The following is a 22070-nucleotide window of genomic DNA, read 5'->3' as shown; positions in this document are numbered from 1 at the left end:
GTGAAACAAGACTGACCATGTTTTAATAAGCTGGCTAATAGGTACCTAAGTTCATTATGCTGGCCGGGTGCGGTGGCTGGCTCATGCCTATAATCCCAGCACTTTGGGAGGCTGAGGCGGGTGAATCACCTGAGATCAGGAGTTCGAGAACAGCCTGGCCAACATGGTGAAACCTCGTCTCTACTAAAAATACAAAAATAAGCTGGGCATGATGGCACATGCCTGTAATTCCAGTTACTTGGGAGGCTGAGGCAGGAGAATAACTTGAGGAGGTTGCAGTGAGCAGAGATCATGCCACTACATTCCAGCCTGGGTGACAAGAATGAAACTCTGTCTCAAAAAAAAAAAAAGTGCCTTATGCTTAGTATTCTCTCTACTTTTATATATGCTTGAAGGCTTTTATAATAAAAGTTTTTAAAAGTAAATGCAGATGCTCACACACATATGAAATTCAAACTAAAGGTATAAAGAAAAAATTAAAGCACATATACTACCATACAGAAATAACCACTGCTAGCATTTTGCTATACATGCATATTTCCAGGTTTTCAAAGGCACATATGTACTTATAGATACATTTTTATTAAAATAAGATACTATTATATATAAAGGGTTTTCTTGAAAATTTTTATGTATTAACTTATATAAACATAAAAATATTTATTATATGATAACATAATATATTTTCTATACGTGAAGTTTTACAATCCAATTTTTTTTTATTTTTTATTTTTTTTAAGATGAGAACTTGAACTCCTGGGCTCAAGCAATCCACCCACCTCAGCCTCCCAAGGTACTGGGTTAACAGGAGTGAGCCACCACACCTGGCCTATAATCTACTTTTTAAACTAAATAATACATTACATATATCTTTCTAAGCTAATGAACATACACATTTTTGGTAGTGAATATCTTTATGTATTCACCCAGATCACAAATGATTCCCTTAACTGTTTTCCCATCCACTGAAATAAGCTCAAGCTCTCATATTTGTATTGTGTGACCCTGTCTTCCTGATCACAGTTTTTTGAATCAAATTTACTCTGGGCAATCAGATTCTCTTTGCTGGGAATTTGGAAATGGGGTTGGTCTCTTGAAAAGAAAAGTAAAATCAGGAAAATAGAATTACTTAAGTAATCCTTCAAAATTGGGATTTTTATCTTAAAAAGACTGATGTGAGGTATTGAAGTATATGTTAAAACTTTAAAATGATGGTTATAAATAAGGGGGGCTGGATGAATGAATGTACAAAGAACAACAACATCTTAATTCCTGGATTCATATGTTTTCAATACTAACCTAAACACCATAGAATCACCTAGAGACAACTGTAATTTCTCTTCTATTAACCAAAAAACTATTAATTTTAAAAGAATATTCACATTAAACATGGAGCAATCTGCTTTGTTACAGCTCCACTATACCTGTGACCTACATTCTTGTGTAGCATGCACTAGACTCATGTTCTCAGCCAGGCTATGGTGGTCAATGATCATAGTTAGTCTATCACTGATACATGTTTGTCAGCTTGCTCAACCAAACAAACATCTGTCCCTGTTTGATCTTAACATAAAAGTCCAAAGTTAGACTTATCTCAAATCCTAGTCATAGCTATTAATGATTAAGAGAGACAATGTGATAGATCCTATCTACAAATAACTATTTGGAAGGCAGAAGTTTGGAGAGACATTAACTCTTTCAGGTAAAAAATAATAATATACTGAATCAATCTCTAAATTAATTTAGCAGGGAAAAATAACTCATAAGCCACAAATGAAACTGTCTTTGTTACAACTAAAGGATCTCACAATAGCAAAGGGAAGACACTATACTATTTTAATGAAACATCAATTCCATTTAATTCAATATACCAGAAATAATTTATGCTTTAAAGAAAAATGTAATCATGGGTCATATTTTAACACTGAACATTCTAGGGATGGCTAACAGTGCATGCTTTTAAAACAACTATAATAAAAATATGAAACAGTAATTTATTGAACATTAATTGTGACTTGAAAGAGTTAAGGTAACTCCCTTGACATCTGCCTTATAACCATAGCATTTATTTATCAGAGTACTCTGGCTGAAAAAAAATTGTAGAAGCTTCTCCAGAATTAAATGTTTAAAGAACATTATTTGAAGGAGGTAAGATCTTCACTAAAAGGGTAAAGTAGTATATCTGGGAATAAATTTAAGCCTTTATTTCACCACCATTAATTAATGAAGACTTATTAGATAAATGAATTGCTACAAGAGGTACAAAATTTTAACAGAAGAAATTTGCAGAAGAATATTCAACCATGATCACTTGTATTTCAAAAGCTGTCTCGTCTCTTAAGATTTTCTCCATCTTGGGCTCATAAACATTAATCATTTACCGAAATATAAATAGGTTAAATGCTTTTTGGTGTATTTACCTTTTTTCCTTTGAAGTTGAGGGTACCAGGCTGCTCCAGGACCCCATAATACAAGCGCATAATGTTGATCTTGGGCCTGTTCCACTGTTAACATAACTTTTTTCTGCTTCTGTCCTCTATAACTGTATACTGCCTCTGGAAAAGGAAAATGAGTATCTTAGTTGGCATTACTCTATCACACGTGATACCATACTTTAATAGCTGATGATACATATATAGTGATAACCAAATGGTACACTAAGATGGTCTTGTATCTTAATTTTTTCATAATCTAAAATTAAGGAGGCAGTCAAAATGTTTACCTGTCAGTATAGTGAAATCAACAACTCTTAGTACTGCGTGGACTAATACATCAGGTTGAAGGTGCTCCAATTCTACAAAGTCTATACTGTTCACCCTCTGAGGCTGCCTCGGAGGAAGATCTCTGAGGTAGGAATGTTTTGAGGACACATATGCCAGTAAGTCTTGAAGTACAACATCACTAACTACACTGGAATCTAAGGAAAAAAACATACAGACAGACAAAAGATGGCAACATTATATTTTTCTTGACAAATAATATTTTTTAGAACTGTATTTTATGTTGTAAAGTATGATTAGATATAAAATATAGTTTTGTTTTCTCTAAAACATGTACAATAGCTAAGTCTTGAATCAGTTTAGATGTAAAAATAAACTTGATATTTTTAATCAATGGAAATGGAATTATTTACTATCCCCAAAAAACTTGTGCTGTTCCCATACTTCTTTACTTTGTTAACAATATCATTTTCTATCAATTAACCAAACACAAAATTTCTGTTCTTTTTTGACTCCACCACCCTGTAACAGCCAATTGGTTCCCCAATCCCTGGAGTCTGATTTGATCCTGCTTTCCCAACTATCCTAGCCTCTGCCGTTCTTCCTCAAGCCCCTTCTGAAACAGGCTCAGAGCCACCTCACTGGTTCTCTCCCTGAGTGTGCCTTACTCTTTCCACAGCGAGGCCTCCGTCCTCACCAATTTCCAGCTGCAAGGCTGTCTTCTTGTCCTACCCAATACCACATAGAATGATTACCACTATAGATTCACAGTGCTGATTTCTTCCCTGAGCTCAGAGAGCTTTTGAGCATGTGCTACATTGTAATATTTTTCAAGTGTTGGATTGGTTATTTAATTCTTCAGTTACTATGTCCTTTAAATGTTTTTCTCTTTCCTGTCTCATTTTTTTTTCTCACTTTTTATTAAGGTATAGTTTCTGTACAATAACATGCATATATTTTAAAGGTACAGGCTGATGAGTTTTGCTGATTAAATTTTAATTTCTCTGAAGGTAAGAGAAGTATGCTTGAGTATGTGATTGATTGCTGACCAAAATAAGATATTGGCAATAAACACTTAAGTACTTTTTAGAAAGCAGACTCCATAAACTGATTTGTGTTTCTTCTTTCCTTCCTTTAGACAGTAAAAGAAAAGGGATGTAACAGGTGAAACAAGACTGACCATGTTTTAATAAGCTGGCTAATAGGTACTTAAGTTCATTATGCTTTGTATTCTCTACTTTTGTATATGTTTGAAGGCTTTTACAATAAAAGTTTTTAAAAGTAAATGCAGATGCTCACACACACATAAAATTCAAACTAAAGTTACAAAGAAAAAATTAAAACCACACGTAATACTACCAGACTGAGTTCTTCTTTCACAGTATTTCCAGCAAATCTGGAATCAGAAGAGTTGTATTCAAATTCTGGTTTTGTCAATAATAAGCTCTGTGAACTTGTATATAACTTCTCTGGGCTTCGTTTTTCATGAACAAGATAGAGCTTTTGGGGAACAAAAACATCTCTAACATCAAATTATATATTTGTCCCTGATTCATAAAAATTTACATGGAAACACATGGTTATTTAGATTCCAAAAAAAGTCTACCTCATGGAAACATTGTGTTGATCTTTGACTTATATATTTAATAATATTCAAGATAAATTTATATTCCTGTCACATTATCAGAACTAGGTTTGTAAAACATGTAACACCTCACTATAAAGATGAAAGAACAGAAGTCTTTTCAACTTTTACTTTAGATTCGGGTGTACATGTGCAGGTCTGTTACCTGGGAATACTGCGTGATACTGAACTTTGGGGTACAAGTGATCCTGTCACCCAGGTACTGAGCACAGTACCCAACAGGTAGTTTTTCAACCCTCTCCCTCTAGTAGTCCCCAGTGTGTATTGTTGCCACCTCTATGTCCATGAGTAGCCAGTGTTTAGCTCCCACTTATAAGTGAGAATACATGTTATTTGGTTTCCTGTTCCTCCCTCAATTCACTTAGGATAATTGCCTCCAACTGCATCTGTGTTGCTGCAATTTATTTATTTATTTATTTATTTATTTATTTGAGACAAGGTGTCACTCTGTTGCCCAGGCTGGAATGCAGTGGCACAATCTCAGCTCACTGTAAACTCCACCTCCTGGGCTCAGGTGATCCTCCCACTTCAGCCTCCCAAATAGCTGGGGCCACAGTTGTGCACCACCACACCTAGCTAATTTTTTTGTATTTTTTGTAGAGACAGGGTTTTGCCACCTTGCCCAGGCTGGTCTCAAACTCCTGGACTCAAGCAATCTGCCTGCCTCAGCCTGTCAAAGTGTGGGAATTACAGGCATGAGCCACTGCACCATCCTGATTTCATTCCTTTTTATGGCTGCATAGAATTCCATGGTGTATATGTACCACATTTTCTTTATTCAATCCTCCACTGATGGCCACCTAGGTTGATTGCATGACTTTGCTACTGTGAATAGTGCTACAATGAATATTCAAGTGCTTATGCCTTTTTGGTAGAACAATTTGTTTTCTTTTGGATATATACCTAGTAATGGGATTGCTGGGTCAAATCATAGTTCAGTTTTAACTTCTTTGAGAAAACCCCAAACTGTTTTCAACAGCGGCTGAACTAATTTACATTCCCACCAACAGTGTATAAGCATTTCCTTTTCTACACAGCCTACCAACATCTGTCGTTTTTTGACTTTTTAATAATAGTTGTTCTGGGGCTGGGAGTGGTGGCTCACACATGTAATTCCAGCACTTTGGGAGGCTAAGACAAGAGGATCGCTTGAGCTCAGGAATTCAAGGCCAGCTTGGGCAACATGACAAAACCTGGTCTCTACAAAAAATACAAAAATTAGCTGGGCATGGGGGCATGCACCTGTAGTCCCAGCTACTCAGGAGGCTGAGGTAGAAGAATCTCTTGAGCCTGGGAGATTGAGGCTGCAGTGAGCCATGATCAGGCCACTGCACTCCAGCCTGGGTAACAGAGTGAGATCCTGTCTCTAAAAAATAAATTTTAAAAAAGTATTATTAGGTCCCACTTTTCAATTTTTGGTTTTGTTGCAATTGCTCGAGGGCTTCATCATAATTATTTCCCAGAAGTCCTTTCCAAAAACACAATATATTGATCAGAAATAAGAATCCTCTCATGAGTTGTAACCACTTGCAAAATCAAAACCAAATTGGTAAAATGAGTAACCAAATTGGTTTACTCTTTCAGAAGAAAAACAACTGCAATATTCTCAAAATGTCCACTGGTAGCCATTTCCCTACATTAATAAAAAACTTTAGAATATACTTTATTTAGCTACTAACCTGTAAAAAATAAAGCACCATAAATTCCTGTGTATGTGTAAAAACAAAGATTGTGCAGTAACTTCTAAAGATTATCTAATTAGTTCAAGATTTTTCACATCATTCTACAAAAGCCTGAAACTCTCTAGGGGATTCATAGAATATTCTCCATCCAGAATTTTGTCATAAGAGTTTTATGAAATTACTGAACTATTACTTGAATCTAGATCATCCTTAAAACCAGAGATATCTACATTTCCCAAATCTCTTGCAAAGCATTTGCATACCATGTTATTTTCATTATTTCAAAACATTCCTTCCCCTTCTATTCTATCAACATATACAAGATATGCTGAATTTTACTTAGAAGCCATTTAGCTATCATTCATACACACACACACACACTTTCCAAAATGTAACACCTTCAAATATACATAATAAAAGACTAAACTTGTATCTTTTACAGAAATCTCAAAATTAAAATTTAACTGACTTCAACTGGGCAAAACCACACCATCTCAGTTACTATAGGTTCATACTAAGTCTTGATAGCTGATAGGGCAAATTATTCTTCCCTGCTTTTCTTCTTAAAATGCCCTGCTGTTTTCAACCACTTACTCTTCTACATAAATATCATATAATCTTATCAAATTACATGAAAATCTTATTGGTCTTGAACTCTTTGCCTCAAGAGATCCTCCTACCTTGGCCTCCCAAAGTGCTGGCATTACAGGCATGAGCCACTGAGCCCTTGAAATCTTATGAGGATTTTTATTGAACATGCACTGAATTTACAAATCAACTTGAAAAGAACTGAAATCTTCACAATGTTAAATCTTCCAATCAATGAATAAAGTATATGTTTATTTCATTCTTCGTTAGTTTTTCATTTAAAAATTTTTTCCTTTTTTAGGTCTTGCACATACTTTGTTACATTTATTACTATTAGTACAAAATAATATTATTATCAATGGCAGCTTTGTTATTGTTAGTCGCTCTACTCTAGAAATGTGATTGACTTTTGTATGTTAATCTTATATCCAGCTACTTTGCTAAATTTTCACATTATTTCTAATAATTTGTTTGTAGTTTTCAGAGGGAAAAGGTATGTAAACCATCTATAATAATGGCAGTTTTATTTCTACCTTTCCAATCTTTACGTATCTATTTTTCCATATTTATTGCACTGGTTAATAACTCTAATACGGTGTTGAAGAAAAGTAGTAATAGTAGTATCCTAGTCAGTCATATTCCTGAATTTTAAAAGGAATGCTTCTACTATTTTTCCAATTAGGATGATAATTGTTCTGAGTTTTCTAAAGACACTCTTTATGAAGTTAAGGAAAATTTTATTCTATTCCTAATGAACAGGTGTTGAATTTTATCAAAAGCTTTCTTTGTACCTATTGAGATGATCGTATACAGCTTTTTTAAAAACTCTGTTTTGAACTAACGTAAGACTTACAAAAAAGTTGCAAAAATAGTACAGAGTTACCTTATATTCCCCACTATGTCGACTAATGTGGGCATCTCACATATTATAAATTATCTTAAACAGGAAACTAACGTTAAGTAAATATTGTTAATTAAAATGTAGATGTTATTTAAATTTTATCAATTCTCCTATTAATATCCTTTTTCTATGTAGGATTTCATCCAAGATCCCACCTCACATTTAGTTGTTATTTCTCTTTGGTCTCCTCTAGTCTATAAGAGTTTCTCAGTCTTTTCTTTTTCATTACCTTGACACTTATGAAGAATCCTGATCAATTATTTAGTAGAACGTCCTTCCCTTTGGGTTTCTCCAGTGTTTTATGATTGGAATGAAGTTATGCATTTTTGGCAATTCCACAAAAAATATGGTGGATCCTTCTCAATGGATAATATCAAAGAATTTATGATACCATACATCTTATTACTGGTGATATTTATCCCAATCCCCCAGTTAACTTGGTGTCTGAAGAGTTTTCTTATAAATTTATTATTTTCCCTCTAGTAAGCTGGTATCTTGGGGAGATACTTTGAGACTATGCAATGCTCTCTCTCCTCAAACTTTCACCTACTAATTTTAGCATCTATCAGTGCATTTGTGTCGGTGCAGTATTTATTATTGTGATCTCTGCCTGATGGTAATTCTCTATTTTTGTGTTTTGTATTTTTTTTTTTTTCCTTGAGACAGAGTCTCACTCTGTTGCCCGGGCTGAAGTGCAGTGGCATGATCACAGCTCACTGCAGCCTCAACCTCCTGGGATCAATCAATCCTCCCACCTCAGCCTCCCGAATAGCTGGGACTATAGGGACACACCTCCAAACCTGGTTAATTTTTCTATTTTTTGTAGAGATGGGGTTTTGCCATGTTGCCCAGGCTGGTCTCGAACTCCTGGGCTCAAGCCATCCACCTGCCTCAGCCTCCCAAAGTGCTGGGATTATAGGCATGAACCACTGAGCATGGCCAGTAATTCTCTATTTTTTTTTCTTTTCTCTCAGATTTATTAATTGGAATTCCATTGGAAGGAAGAGCTCTCTCTTCCCCTCTGGTTAGTTAATGAAATAAATATATCTTTATGTCAGTAAGGATTTGTAAAGATTTTAATCTATGGGTTCTAATCCAATACTATCATTATTTTCTTACTCAAATTGCTTCAGCTTTAGCCAGTAGGTGTTCCTTCAGGTTGGCTCTTGCATTATTTCAACATGTCTTGTCTGGCACCACTAGACTTCCAGGCTTGTCCTGAATTTGCCCTGACCCAGTCCTGTAATCAACCACTTTTAGCAGAGCTGGTTCCTTTCGTTAGAGAACTATGTTGGCCAGGCACAATGGCTCACACCTGTAATCCCAGCATTTTGGGAGGCCAAGATGGGTGGACTGCTGAAGCCCAGGAGTCCGAGACCAGCCAGAGCAACATGGTGAAATCCAGTCTCTACAAGAAATACAAAAATTAGCCAGGCGTGGTAGTGCACAGCTATGGTACCGGCTACTTGGAAGGCTGAAGTGGGAGGCTGGCTTGAGCCCAGGAGGCAGAAGTTGGAGTAAGCCGAGATCGCACCACTGTACTCTAGACTGGGCAACAGAGCCAGACCCTGTCTCAAAAAAAAAGAGAGGCCGGGCACAGTGGCTCACACCTGCAATCTCAGCACTTTGGGAGGCCAAAGTGGGCAGATCACCTGAGGTTAGGAGTTCAAGACCAGCCTGGCCAACATGGTGAAACCCCATCTCTACTAAAAATACAAAAATTATCTGGGCGTGGTGGCATGTACCTGTAGTCCCAGCTACTTGGGAGGCTGAAGCAGGAGAATTGCTCGAACCCAGGAGGCAGAGGTTGCAGTGAGCTAAGATCATGCCACTGCACTCCAGCCTGGGTGACAGAACAAGAGTCCATCTCAAAAGAAAAGAAAAGAAAAGAAAAGAAAATGTTTACAGATGAAGATCTGGGCACCAGGTATGCTCATTATTACTGGGGAGTAACTGCATCTGTGCTGTGCTCGCTCAATGGACAGAACTAGGAGATGTTTATGTATGTGTAGTATCCCACCCATATACACATGCCTATATTTCTGTATCCATTTATCTATATTAAAAATCCTCAGTTTATAACAATACCTCTGGTTCGTTTTAACCTTCCCTTGTTTATAATTTCTTTCTCCAACAGTGAGAAATCCAGCTTTCCTTATCTACAATCTATGTACTCATTTGTTCATTCTAGTATGTACATAAGGTTATTGCTAAGCCATTCCCCTTTGAGAAACATATTTCTAACTAGATTGCAGCATTTATGTACAGTTCTTTCTGTCATTAGCCTTATAGAATCCAGTCAATATACTCTTTTCCACAGCTACTTAGGTTTGTCTTTTCTTCCCCACCCCCTTCTGTGTAGTTATTTTATTCATTTGTAACAATATTAGGTTCATTTGTAACAATATTAGGTTCATTTGTAACAATATTACATTCATTTGTTAGTGTCACTTCCTCCTGACCCCTGCTATCCTGTTCCCATTCCCCACTTTCTTCCACCCCTCTCCTACGTGCCCCCTGTAGGTGACCAATCTCTTTAGTTTCTGGTTTATCCTTCCTGCATTTTCTTTCCACAAATAAACCGAGGTATTTTCTTATACCTCCATTCCTTCGTACAGGAAGGACGGCATACTACATACAGTTTTGGGGGGTTTATGTTTTCACATAACAGTATGTCCTGGGAATCACTCCATATCAGTTCATAGAGATCTTTTTCATTCTTTTTGTACAGCCGCATAGTACATAGTGTTCCACTATGTGAAAGTACCATAACTTAGTGAATCATTCTCCTATATATTTTGCAATTATAAACAATACTGCAATGAATAACCTTGTGATATGTATTTTCATATTGTTGGAGGTGTAGCTTCAGGGTAGATTCCTAGAAGTGGGATTGCTAGGTTGAAAGCTAAGTACATATGTAATTTTGTTAGATATTGCCAAATATCCCTTCACAAGAGTTGTAGCAATTTGCATTCCTACCACCAATGTATAAGAGGGCACATTACCTCACAGTTGCGCCAACAGAATGTGCTTTTTTTTTTAATTTTGCCAATCTGATAGGTGAGAAATGGTATCTCCATGTAGTTTTAATTTGAATTTCTCTAATAAGTTATATTTGATAGCCATTTTTATATCTTTTTTTGAAAACTGACTGTTCATCTCTTTTTCACATTTTCCCTTTTGCCAGGCTAGAGTGCAGTGGCAAGAATACAGCTCACTGCAGCCTCGACCTCCTGGGCTCAAACAATCCTCCTGCCTCAGCCTCCTACGTAGCTGGGACCATAGGCATGCACCACCACACTGGGCTGATTTTTTGACTTTTTGTAGAGACAGGGTCTCACTATGTTGCCCAGGCTGGACTCAAACTCCTGAGCTCAAGTGATTCTCCCACCTCAGCTTTCCAAAATGCTATGATTACCAGTGTGAACAACCACACCCAGCCTTTGTCACTCAAGGTTTAAAAGTTCTTTATATATTAGGGATATTAGCCTTTTGTTGTATGTTACAAATATTTTCTCCAAGTTTGTCAGTTGTCTTTTGACTTTGCTTATAGTGTTTTGGTTATGCAAAATTTATTTTTCTATAGTAAAATGTATCAGTTTATCTTCTACTGCCCCTGGATTCTGAGTAATATTAAGAAAAAGCCTTTCCCTACACCAAGATTACAAAGGATTCATTCAGGTTTCTTTCTTGTTGTTGCATGATTTTATTTTTTACATTTAGACTATTAATCCATATGGTGTTTATTACTGTTTGTTGTGAGATATGTGTCCAATTTTCCCTTTTTTCCAAATGGCTACCCAGTTGTCTCAGCACCATTTATTAAGAAGTTAGCTTTTATCTCACTGATTCCAGATACTATCTTTGTCGTATATTAAATTGCTATATGTAGGTGGGTCTAATTCTAATCTTCTTACTCTGTTCCACTGGTCTACTTGTCTATTCATGCATCAGTACTTCACTGTTTTAATTACAGAGGCTTTATAGTATGTTTTAACATCTGGTAAAGCTAGTTCCCCTCCTCTGTAGTTTTCCTTTGTCAGTCTTTTCCTAGCTATTCTTGCATGTCTGTTTTCCCATATGAGCTTTAGTATCAACTTTTATATGCCATAACATATATATTTTCATTGGAACTACATTGAATTTACATATTAACTTAGGAAGAACTGACATCATTATAATGTTGAGTCATCCTATCCAAGAACAGGGAATGTCTTTCCATTTATTCATGTCTTCATTACTTTCTGGAGTGTTTAAATTTTTTCCTCATATAGGCTTTGCATATTTCTTGTTAACTGTATTTTGAACTATCTTCTTTATTACTATAGTAAATGAGTTTTTCACTATCATTATGCCCTCTGTTTATTATTTGTGTATATTAAGTCTAATTACTATTATTATTATTTTTTTTTTTGAGACAGGGCCTTGCTCTGTTGCCCAGGCTGGAGTACAGTGGTGCAATCACAGCTCACTGCAACCGCATCCCCCAGCCTGGGCTCAAGCAATCCTTTTACCTCAGCCTCCCAAACAGCTGGGACCACAGGTGTGTGCCACCACACCCAGCTTTTTTTTTTTTTCTTTTTCTTTTTCTTTTTTGTAGCCCAGGCTGGTCTTGAATTCCTGGGCTCAAGCTCTCCACCCACTTTCATCTCCCAAAGGGCTAGAATTACAGACGCAAACCACTGCACTCAGCCTAATGATATTTTTTAACACTAATTTTGCATCCTGTTATATCACTGAATTATCTTATTATTTAAATTTCTTTTAACTTTGATTCCCTGGAGTTTGCAGGTATGTTATCAGAGCATTTGTAAATAGAGATAATTTTCATTCTTCTTTATCCATTCAAATGCCTCTTCTTTCTTTTTTTTTTTTTGGAGACCGAATCTCGCTCTGTCGCTCAGGCTGCAGTGCAGTGTAGTGGTGCTCACTGCAACCTCCACCTCCCAGGTTCAGGCAATTCTCATGCCTCAGCCTCCTGAGTAGCTGGGACCACAGGCATGAACCACCACACCTGGCTAATTTTTCATCTTTTTAGTACAGACAGGGTTTTGCTATGTTGGCCAGGCTGGTCCCAAACTCCTGGCCTCAAGTGATCCGCCCACCTTGGCCTCCCAAAGTGCTGGGATTACAGGCATGAGCCACCGCACCAGACCAGATGCCTCTTCTTGTCTAAGTGCATTAGCTGATAATTCTAGTATAAGATGAATAGTTGCAGAGATAGTGGACATCCTTATCTTTTTCCTGGTTTTAATGACAATGCCTCGAGTGCTTTTCTATTAAATAAGACATTGGCATTAGGACTAAGTATCTATTTTATTGATAGAGTATTAATCATATTATAATGCTGTATTGATGCTATATTTATTTATTTAAGAAAAAAAGTTTTTTTGAGACAAGGTCTGACTCTGGTCACCCAGGCTGAAGTGCTGTGGTACAATCATGGCTCACTGCAGCCTCAACTTTCTTTCCCACTTAAGCCTCCCCAGTAGCTGTAACTACAGGTGTGCACCACTACACCTGGCTAATTTTTCCATATTTTTAGTAGAGATGAGGTTTCACCATATCATCCAGGCTGGTGTCGAGCTCCTGGGCCCAAGTAATCCTCCTGCCTCAGCCACCCAGAGTGCTGGGATTACAGGCATAAGCCACTGTGCCAGGCTGATACTATATTTATTGATACTGAAAGGGAAAGTATCCTAGTATATTACTAGTTAACAGTATTATACAAATGTTGATTTCCTGTTGTTGATATTGTACTAAAGTTATATAAGATATCACTATTGGGAGAAGCTAGAAGAAGAGTTCATGGGACTTTATGTATTATTTTTGCAATCCCCTGTGATTCTATAATTATACAGATAATATTTATTATTTTAAAAAATTTTAAATTTGAAATATTATCTGTATGCTAATAACTCTAAAATTTGCCTCTTAATTTTAAACCTGTCTTCTGAGTCCTGAACTTTGTTTCCAGTTCTTACATGACATCTCCACTTGAATCTCTCAAAGATATCTAAAACTTAACATGCCTTGAAACATAGCCCTTTTCCCCACAAACCAGTTCCCTCTCAGTCTTTCCCAATAAAGGCTACCTAGTTACTTAAACCAGTAATCCAGTAGCAGTAGATTGTCCCTCTTCCCTGATCCCCAGACCCACATCATCAGAAAATCCTATCAACTCTATTTACAAATATATCTCGGCTCTTTAGCTCCACTGGCCTCCCATTATCTCTCAACTGCAGCTATTGTAACAACTTCCTAACCCTGATTCTACTCCATGATCAATCCTTCTCAACTAGAACCATGGCATTCTGTATCTTAACCCTTTGTTAGTTTCCTTCATAGCACTCATTATCACCTGCAAATATTTTACTTATATGTCTGTTTCATTCATTTTTTTTGGTCTGTCTTCCACATGAGAACATAAGCTCCAGGAGGACAGGCACCATTGTACCCCCAGTGTACAGTAAACACAGTGCCTGAAACAATGTCAACACATAATAAATATATATTGGATAGATGAAGAACTCTATTTTAGTTGTCTATGAAATATGTCAGAGTTGGTTTTCTGCTGATGCGCCACCCTAGTATATAATGAAATCTTGCCCATTCCAAACACAGTTCTTGTTATTCTAATTGTTGCTCTTCCCTTCTACTTGCTCTGCCTTTCTTTAAGAATTCAAAGATTGGAATTCCATGCTCTATCTTCCATATATATATATCCTATAACTTTCCTATTATTCCAGTTATCTTCTTGTATAATCAGTATATTTCTCTAGCTATTTTCTTGTATATTTCAGCATTTTATCAAATATATTTTGCTAGCTTATTATTTCTCCCTCTAATATTACTATGTTACTACTACATTATGTGCAGGTTCAACATCTTATATTCATTTTCTCACTTAATCTTCATAACAACCCTATAAGGTATATATGTATTTTTATCTCCATTTCACAGAAAAGGAGACAAAAGTATAGTGAAGTGAAATAAATTGCCTAAAGACAAAGACTGGAAGTAAGAGGGCCAGTATTCAAATCCTGGTCTATCTGAGTCCAGTGACCATAACCACAAGTTTATACTGTTTCCCTTACTTTGTTTTCTTTCTTTTTTTTATGTTATTTTATTTCCTAGAGGAGGAGATAGCTGCTAGTTTCCTCATTAAACAGCTTCTTTTAAAGAAGAGAAAACTGGACATTAAAGAAGAAAGATAGCTTTTCTTAGCAGTGGTAGACAGGAGAATAAGGATTCAAACCACAGCTGTCTGAATACGAGACCAATACATTTTTATTACCTCAAGGATTCTTAATCAGAGGCTCAGAAGTTCCACAGAAGAACTTCAGAGGTCCATGGAATGCTTTAGAATTATAAGCAAAATTTTGTGCCTATCTACATAAGTCCAGTTTTCTGGAGAAATGGTCTATAGATTCTCAAAGAGGTCTCTGACTCCCTAAAAGGTGAAGAACCACTATACTGATGGCCTAAGAAAACGAAACATGAGACCCAATACTTCTTAAAATAAATGTGATTTACAATGTACAAGTTCATTTCTTAAAATTCTATTTTCATTCTTACTAATGAAAAGAAACCAATACTCTCCAACTGTTTAGAAAACATTTTGTAAAAGAACCATTTTAACCCTAATCTTTCCTAGTATGTTTTTATACTTTAAACACTAATACATTACTTCATTTAAAATGTGCCTTACATTCTTCAGGCTGAATAGATGAATAACTCCCAAGATTTAATAACTGACTGCTAAATGTTGATTGTAGTACTGTCTCACCAATCCATTGGTCCTCATGAATAACAACATCTAGAGAGAGAAAAAACATTCTGATCATGCCATAAATTCCTTCACAATGTGGTTAACCTACTAGTCACAACAAAATATTATGCATGCCTCCCATATACCAAGCAAGTAGAGATCAAATAGGTTAAATAACCTGCCTAAAGGCACGAAATGACAAAACAGCAAATCTAAAATCTAAATCTAGGTAAATTAACAAAATTGCTTCTTTATATTCAAATGATAGCAGTATGGAAGTCCACTGCTCTATATAAAAAAGGTTTAATAGTTTTTATTTACATAAGGAAAATGTTATCATGTATATTTCTGATACATTAAAAATAATTTTTTTTAGGACCAGAAGGCAAAGTAGTGGTTCCAAAGCCATAGTGCCTAGGAGAGTAATAATATTCAGTATGAACTGGTCCCTTCTACTATAAATATATCTGAATATAAGGCATTCTTAACACACTTGATTATTTTTCCCTAAATAGCACTATAATTATCTTCCACATAAGTTAAAAGTGAAAGACTTTGGAGGTAGGGAACATTTTCCAACTGGAAAGAGAGAGTTGTATATCTAAGACGGATAGAGTAGAATCAGGTAGAACTAAACATACCAACAGGTAGAAACAATTGTAGGTAGAGCAAAACGTGTGAGCTGTAAAGAGAAAGAGGGGAAGGGAGCTATCTCTAAGGCAGGATCTAATCAGCATACAGTGTCAGAGGTATAAACATGTATTAACAACAGTGAAATAATTTAGAGATAATAGGAAAGAAAACCAAGGATGTATAAATTCCAAGTGATTACTTACAGATTTAGATTCCAGACCCTTTCCTCAGCTTTTGAACCTTTTACCTACAACTGCCTAATGGAAATTCCCACCTGGATATTCCATTGGCTCCCCAAACTCAGCAATGTCCAAACCTGCTTTTCCTTTCATAGCGCCCAACTCATTTGTTGACGCTATGCTGCTAATCAAGTAAACTAAAATCTGAAGTCATCTTGCCTCTCCCTTCCCACTCCTTGCCACCAGCCCCCACCTACCCCTCTGCTGCTTAAATGTGCCCATGCCCCACCACTACTACTGTTTTACATTACACATTCCTTTCCCTCCCAACAGGTGCTTGTCCCGCCTGCAACCCATTTCTTACAATGCTAATGAGTCATTCATCAGAGCATTAATGAGTTCAGGCGAGTGATATATCAGAGCATTAATGAGTTCAGGTGACTTACTAAAAAACAGTGGTTCCCCACTGCCTAGCCAGGAAGAGCTAGTACAGCATTCAAGACTTTTCATGATCCAACATTCAGGATGCATGTTCTTCAGAAAAAAGGAACAGACGAGAAATTTCAAGGAGAGCATTCTGAAAGCTAGGACTGTGAAGCATATGTTGGATTAGTGACATGGTAATCACTAGTGGTGCATGGAGGGGATGGGTAGCCCGCCCTGGCCTCCTGGCTCCTTCCTACCCTCTCACTGACATGCCCCAGCTCCTAATCCTTATTCTGTTTGTCCTTTAAACACTGTTGTTTCCCAATGTTAAGCCTCCCATCTTCTTCTAATTCTAGTCAGTAGTCTCCCTTAGGTAATCCTTATTTTTGGCATCTCTTCATTCTATTGCTAGAAGTTATAATAGCAAACTGTCTACTGTGTTGGTATTCAACAAGGTCTGGAATACATCTGTTACTTAAAATTTTTCAGTTTGGGCCCGGCGCGATGGCTCACGCCTGTAATCCCAGAACTTTGGGAGGCCGAGGTGGGCAGATCACAAGGTCAGGAGTTCGAGACCAGCCCGGCCAATATGGTGAAACCCTGTCTCTACTAAAAATACAAAAATTAGTCAGGCGTGGTGGCGGGCTCCTGTAGTCCCAGCTACTTGGGAGGCTGAGGCAGGAGAATCACTTGAACCCAGGAGGCAGAGGTTGCAGTGAGCCGAGATCGTGCCACTGCACTCCAGCCTGGGCAACAGAGCGAGACTCCATCTCAAAAAAAAAAAAAAAAAAGGAAGATTTCTGTTTGGGGGTATATATCAATAGGTAGTATGAACTACCCAAGCTATCCAACTAAGTTCACTGCCTCATTAGGACAACAGAAAAGTGTAGATTTCTTTTTTTTTCCCAACATTTCCATCTGCTCCACACAAAAGAAACTTATTCAGAAATCGGTGAACTAGATCCTCTTTTTCTTAAAGACAAAAAAATCTGATTTTTAAAAAAAATGTTCATAGAAATCATCTAAATGTCTTATAATAGGAAAATGGTTAAGTAAATTGCATTTCAGCCACCAGAGAGAATGTTACCTAGTTGTTAACAACTATAGAGATGTTAGGAAAAAATACAGAGATTGCAGAGTTGAGTTTACACCTACCTAGGAAAAAGGAAAAGGCCCCTGAGAGGTCCCTGCTAACATTAATTGCCTCGGTAAAATGACCATGGTCCGGGATCCAGCCCTCTTTTACAGTCTGGGAAACTTAATTTTGTTAACACTCCAAAACTAGATTTCAGCTTTGCAACATAAGCTCATACTAAATCAATTAATGAAACAAATTAAAGAAAAAAAAAATTATTTTTTCATTTACAATGAGGCATTAATTGCCCAAAAAAACAGTATTTCAGCCTGTTCTCATGCTGTGGGCAGCTCTACAACTAGAAAGCCAAATCACAAGCAAAGAGGTATTCAGCAAGCACTGAATCAGAACAGAGGGAGTTAGGTGAATTGAACCTCCAATAATATAATCACATATAAATAATATTAGCTAATACTGCCAGTGGGATGTGGCTATGCTAAGCCTGTTCATTACAATCTTGTGTTTACCTCTTTATAAAAGATTGTACTCGGCCGGGCGCGGTGGCTCACGCCTGTAATCCCAGCACTTTGGGAGGCCGAGGCGGGCGGATCACGAGGTGAGGATATCGAGACCATCCTGGCTAACACAGTGAAACCCTGTCTGTACTAAAAACACAAAAAAATTAGCCGCGCACGGTGGCAGGCGCCCGTAGTCCCAGCTATTCAGGAGGCTGAGGCAGGAAAATGGCGTGAACCCGGGAGGCGGAGCTTGCAGTGAGCAGACATCGCGCCCCTGCACTCCAGCCTGGGTGCCAGAGCCAGACTCCGTCTCAAAAAAAAAAAAAAAAAAGATTGTACTTGACAATCCTACAGGAACACCAAGGTACATTAGCTAAGGTTCTCATTCCTCCTGTAAACTATTTGGTAGGACTATCAATATTGCTTCGAAGTTTTCTTTTTCTAAATACCTCCTCTGTATCACATTCTTTCTTTAGATATTTTATTAAGCTTAATCAACTTCCTCCTGCTCTAATACACCATGTGTCAATTTTAAATCAACAAAGAACATGTAACACAATGTTAGATGTGTTCGGTCAAAACATATTCTGGCCAGGCACAGCGGCTCACACTTGTAATCCTAGCATTTTGGGAGGACGAGGTGGGCGGATCACCTGAGGACAGGAGTTCGAAACCAGCCCGGCCAACATGGTGAAACCCCGTCTCTACTAAAAATACAAAAATTAGCCAGGCATGGTGGCTTGCATCTGTAATCTCAGCTACTCGAGAGGCTGAGGCAGGAGAATCACCTGCACCCAGGAGGCGGAGGTTGCCGTGAGTCAAGATTGTGCCACTGCGCTCCAGCCTGGGTGACAGAGCAAGACTGTCTCAAAAAAAAAAAAAAAAAAATTAAATATTCTCTCTGGGTGCAGCGGCATGCATGCCTGCAGTCCTGGCTACTTGGGAGACTGAGGCAGGAGGCTCACTTGAGCCCAGGAGTTCAGAGTTGTAGCCGATCAGGTGTCTGCACTAAGCTTGCCATCAATATAGTGACCTCCTGGGAGTGGAGGACCACAGGTTCCCTAAGGAGGGGTGAACTGGTCCAGGTTGGAAACAAGGGCATGTTAAAAATACCATGGGCACGGTGGCTCACGCCTGTAATCCTAGCACTTTGGGAGGCTGCGGCAGGAGGATCAATTGAGCCCAGGAGTTGGAGATCAGCCTGGGTAATGCAGTGAGATCCTGTCCCTATTAAACAAACAAACAAAAAATTAAAAATAACAATTTAAAAATTCTCATGCTGATCAGTAATGGGATTGTGCCCGTGAGTACCCACTGCACTTGGCAACATAGCAAGACTCTGTCTCTTAAAAATAAATAAATTAAAAATTAAAAAAACAAAATGTTCTTTATGGCTACAACTACATAGTAAGAGTATAAATTCTGGAGTCTAGGAGAAACTATAGCTTTGCCACTTCCTAGATGTATGACATTGGACAAGTTACTTTACTTCTCTGGGCTTCAGCTTCCTCAACTGAAAAGTAGGGATAAAAATCAGTACCTTCCTCATATACTTGTTGTAATGAAATATGCATGTAAAATCTAAAACAGGGTCTCACAAACTAAGCTCCCAATAAATATGAGCTTCTATGTGTGATATATACACACATGCACACACATTTTAAGGAGAACAGAGAAAATAACTGGAAGGCAACACTCTAGAACTCTATTGGTGGTTATATGAAGTTGGTATAATACCAGTTTTTTCCTTTCCATATTTCCAAGTGTAATTAATATAATTTTGATAATAAAATAAGGCAATAGAAATCAATAACTGTTCCCACAGTAAAAACACAATGTGCACAGCATTATTAGACATTAGGTAAAGAAGCAGAAAGGTCTAACTCTGTTGCTCGGGCTGGAGTGCAGTGGCCCAATCAAAGCTCACTGCAGCCTCAACCTCCTGGGCTCAAGCAATCCTCTCGCGTCAGCCTCCTGGGTAGCTGGGACTACAGGCACGCAAACCTTAATTTATTTTTTGTAGAGACGGGTTCTGTGTTGCCAAGGCTGGTCTCAAATTCCTGGCCTCAAGCAATCTTCCTGCCTCAGCCTCCCAAAGTGCTGGGATTACAAGTGTGACCCACTCCACCTGACTAGGGAAGGCTTATTAAAGGAGGGGATAAGTGGAAAGAAGGGACAGAGCTGAGAAGGATAGAACAGAGGCCCAGAAGTGGCAATGGGCAGGAGAGTGGACAATGGAAAGGAGAACAATGCAGATGCGATAAAGGGATCAATTATGCTGAGCTCAGAAGAGGCAAATGACTAAAGAAAGAGTCTTCAAAGACTAAGTGGGAGAAAAACAAAAACAAACAAAACTTAGCTTTATAAAATAAGCTACCACTATACCATAATGACCTCACCTGTGAGTAAAATTATATCTCCAAGAAACACTGTAAATGCCCAAAATGCTGCAGTCCTCCACAGAAAAACCTTCTTCTTAGTTTCTGATTGATCAATTACTGTAACTGTTGCTAAAGGCACTTTAGAGCCAGAATTTGGTCCGAATTTTATGTTTATTTCCTTCACATGGCATGGAGATAGCACCATGACTAAACAATTATACTTCTGGCTTTTAGAATCACAGTTTTTTATTAATGATGTTTTTTTAATATTCTTAAATTCAGACACATTTCTCCGATCCATTTCTACAGCAGAATCTCCTCCATTAGAAATCAACTTCATTTTCTTAGCTACTTGAAGGACTCTAGATAGAGCTTCAGACTGGCCCACTTTATCATCAGAGGTACAGCTTCTTTTAATAGCACTTTTGTGGAAGGTATTTAGTTGGGAACACAGTATTCCTGAGCTACACAACTCAATACGTATCTCATTTGGTGGCAGTTCATCTTCAGAACTGAAAAGTTCTTGAGATCCTGTATGTTCTTCAAGACCTTTATCAGAGTTTATGTGAATGCGGCTATTTTCTGTTTTAGGACAAAGAGGACTAAAAAGTTCAAGGGAATATGCTTGGTTTTGTCCACTTTCATATGCTTCTGTAAAACCATCAAGCTGAATCGAATTCTCTTCAGGTATTCTTATCTCCCCGTAACTTGCCTTTGGTTCAGTCTCCATGTTTACATTCCCTTTATTTACAGGACTCCGCCTTTTATCTTTCTTTTGAGCTAAAAAAGCAACCTGGCTGGAGGTAATTATACTGAGAAATTCTGTATCAGTTGATATTTTAAGGTCTGAGACCTTCCTAACTGCTGCTTCAGACCTTGACTTATCTACTGCGTTCGAGGAAAATAATCCCAAACACTGGTTTTGTATTTCATGATATTCTGTTGGCACACACTCTCTTTGTACCACTTCAGGCCCTATATTAATTTTTTCAGTACTACAAACCAAATCCAACACAGCTGCACATTTATGGCCCAACTGAAACAAATTTGTGTTAAAGTTCTTACCACATATATCTGGCTGATGTTTAGGCTGTTCATCTCTCATTTTATTTTCACTGAGAAGCTTTTGATACTTTTCTTCTTCGGTTAAATGCGGAACTGTGCTTTTAAATCCACATATTTGCATATTAGAGCTAGTTATATCACTCAGTCTAGAGGAGTGAATCTTCTGGGATTCTATATTCTGTGTTTCAGAAACAGAATGTACAAAGTCATCTTTCACCTGAACATGTCTATTCACACAGTTTGCTAAGAAATGACCACTAAGATCTGGAGAACCAATAGATTCTGGGACTTTATAGTTTTCAAGATTTTTGTGCTGTTTTTCATCCTTCAGATATAAAGAATGTTGACTGTATAAAAGCTGAATTTTTTTCCAGGGGTCAGCAACAGACATTAAAGAAGCTGTGTCTTCTGATACTGTGATTTTCAGTGGAGCAACTGGAGCACCCCAAAAAATGTGGACTTGAGATCCTCCACTCATGATTT

General features: G+C 37.6%; 1 protein-coding gene across 29 annotated transcripts in view; it reads right to left on the bottom strand.

The window, feature by feature from the left end:
• Positions 1-22070, bottom strand: part of SHLD2 (shieldin complex subunit 2) — a 96556-nt gene that overhangs the window by 18037 nt on the left and 56449 nt on the right. For 13 of the 29 annotated variants that reach the window (XM_063780825.1, XM_063780823.1, XM_063780820.1 and 10 more), the window contains 4 exons: positions 20541-22070; positions 15251-15358; positions 2723-2917; positions 2421-2555 (listed from right to left, as the gene is read on the bottom strand). In XM_063780825.1, coding sequence (XP_063636895.1) covers positions 2421-2555; positions 2723-2917; positions 15251-15358; positions 20541-22065 — 1963 coding nt within the window. In that variant the 5' untranslated portion in view covers positions 22066-22070. Of the gene's footprint in view, positions 1-2420; positions 2556-2722; positions 2918-15250; positions 15359-16568; positions 16713-20540 lie in introns of all 29 variants that reach the window. The other 16 variants (XM_063780819.1, XM_063780821.1, XM_063780818.1 and 13 more) reach the window with 2 other exon arrangements.

Source organism: Pan troglodytes, chromosome 8 (assembly GCF_028858775.2).
Source record: "Pan troglodytes isolate AG18354 chromosome 8, NHGRI_mPanTro3-v2.0_pri, whole genome shotgun sequence".
NCBI lineage: Eukaryota > Metazoa > Chordata > Mammalia > Primates > Hominidae > Pan > Pan troglodytes.
The sequence above is the reverse complement of the archived record's forward strand: the minus strand, read 5'-3'. Positions and strand labels throughout refer to the sequence as shown.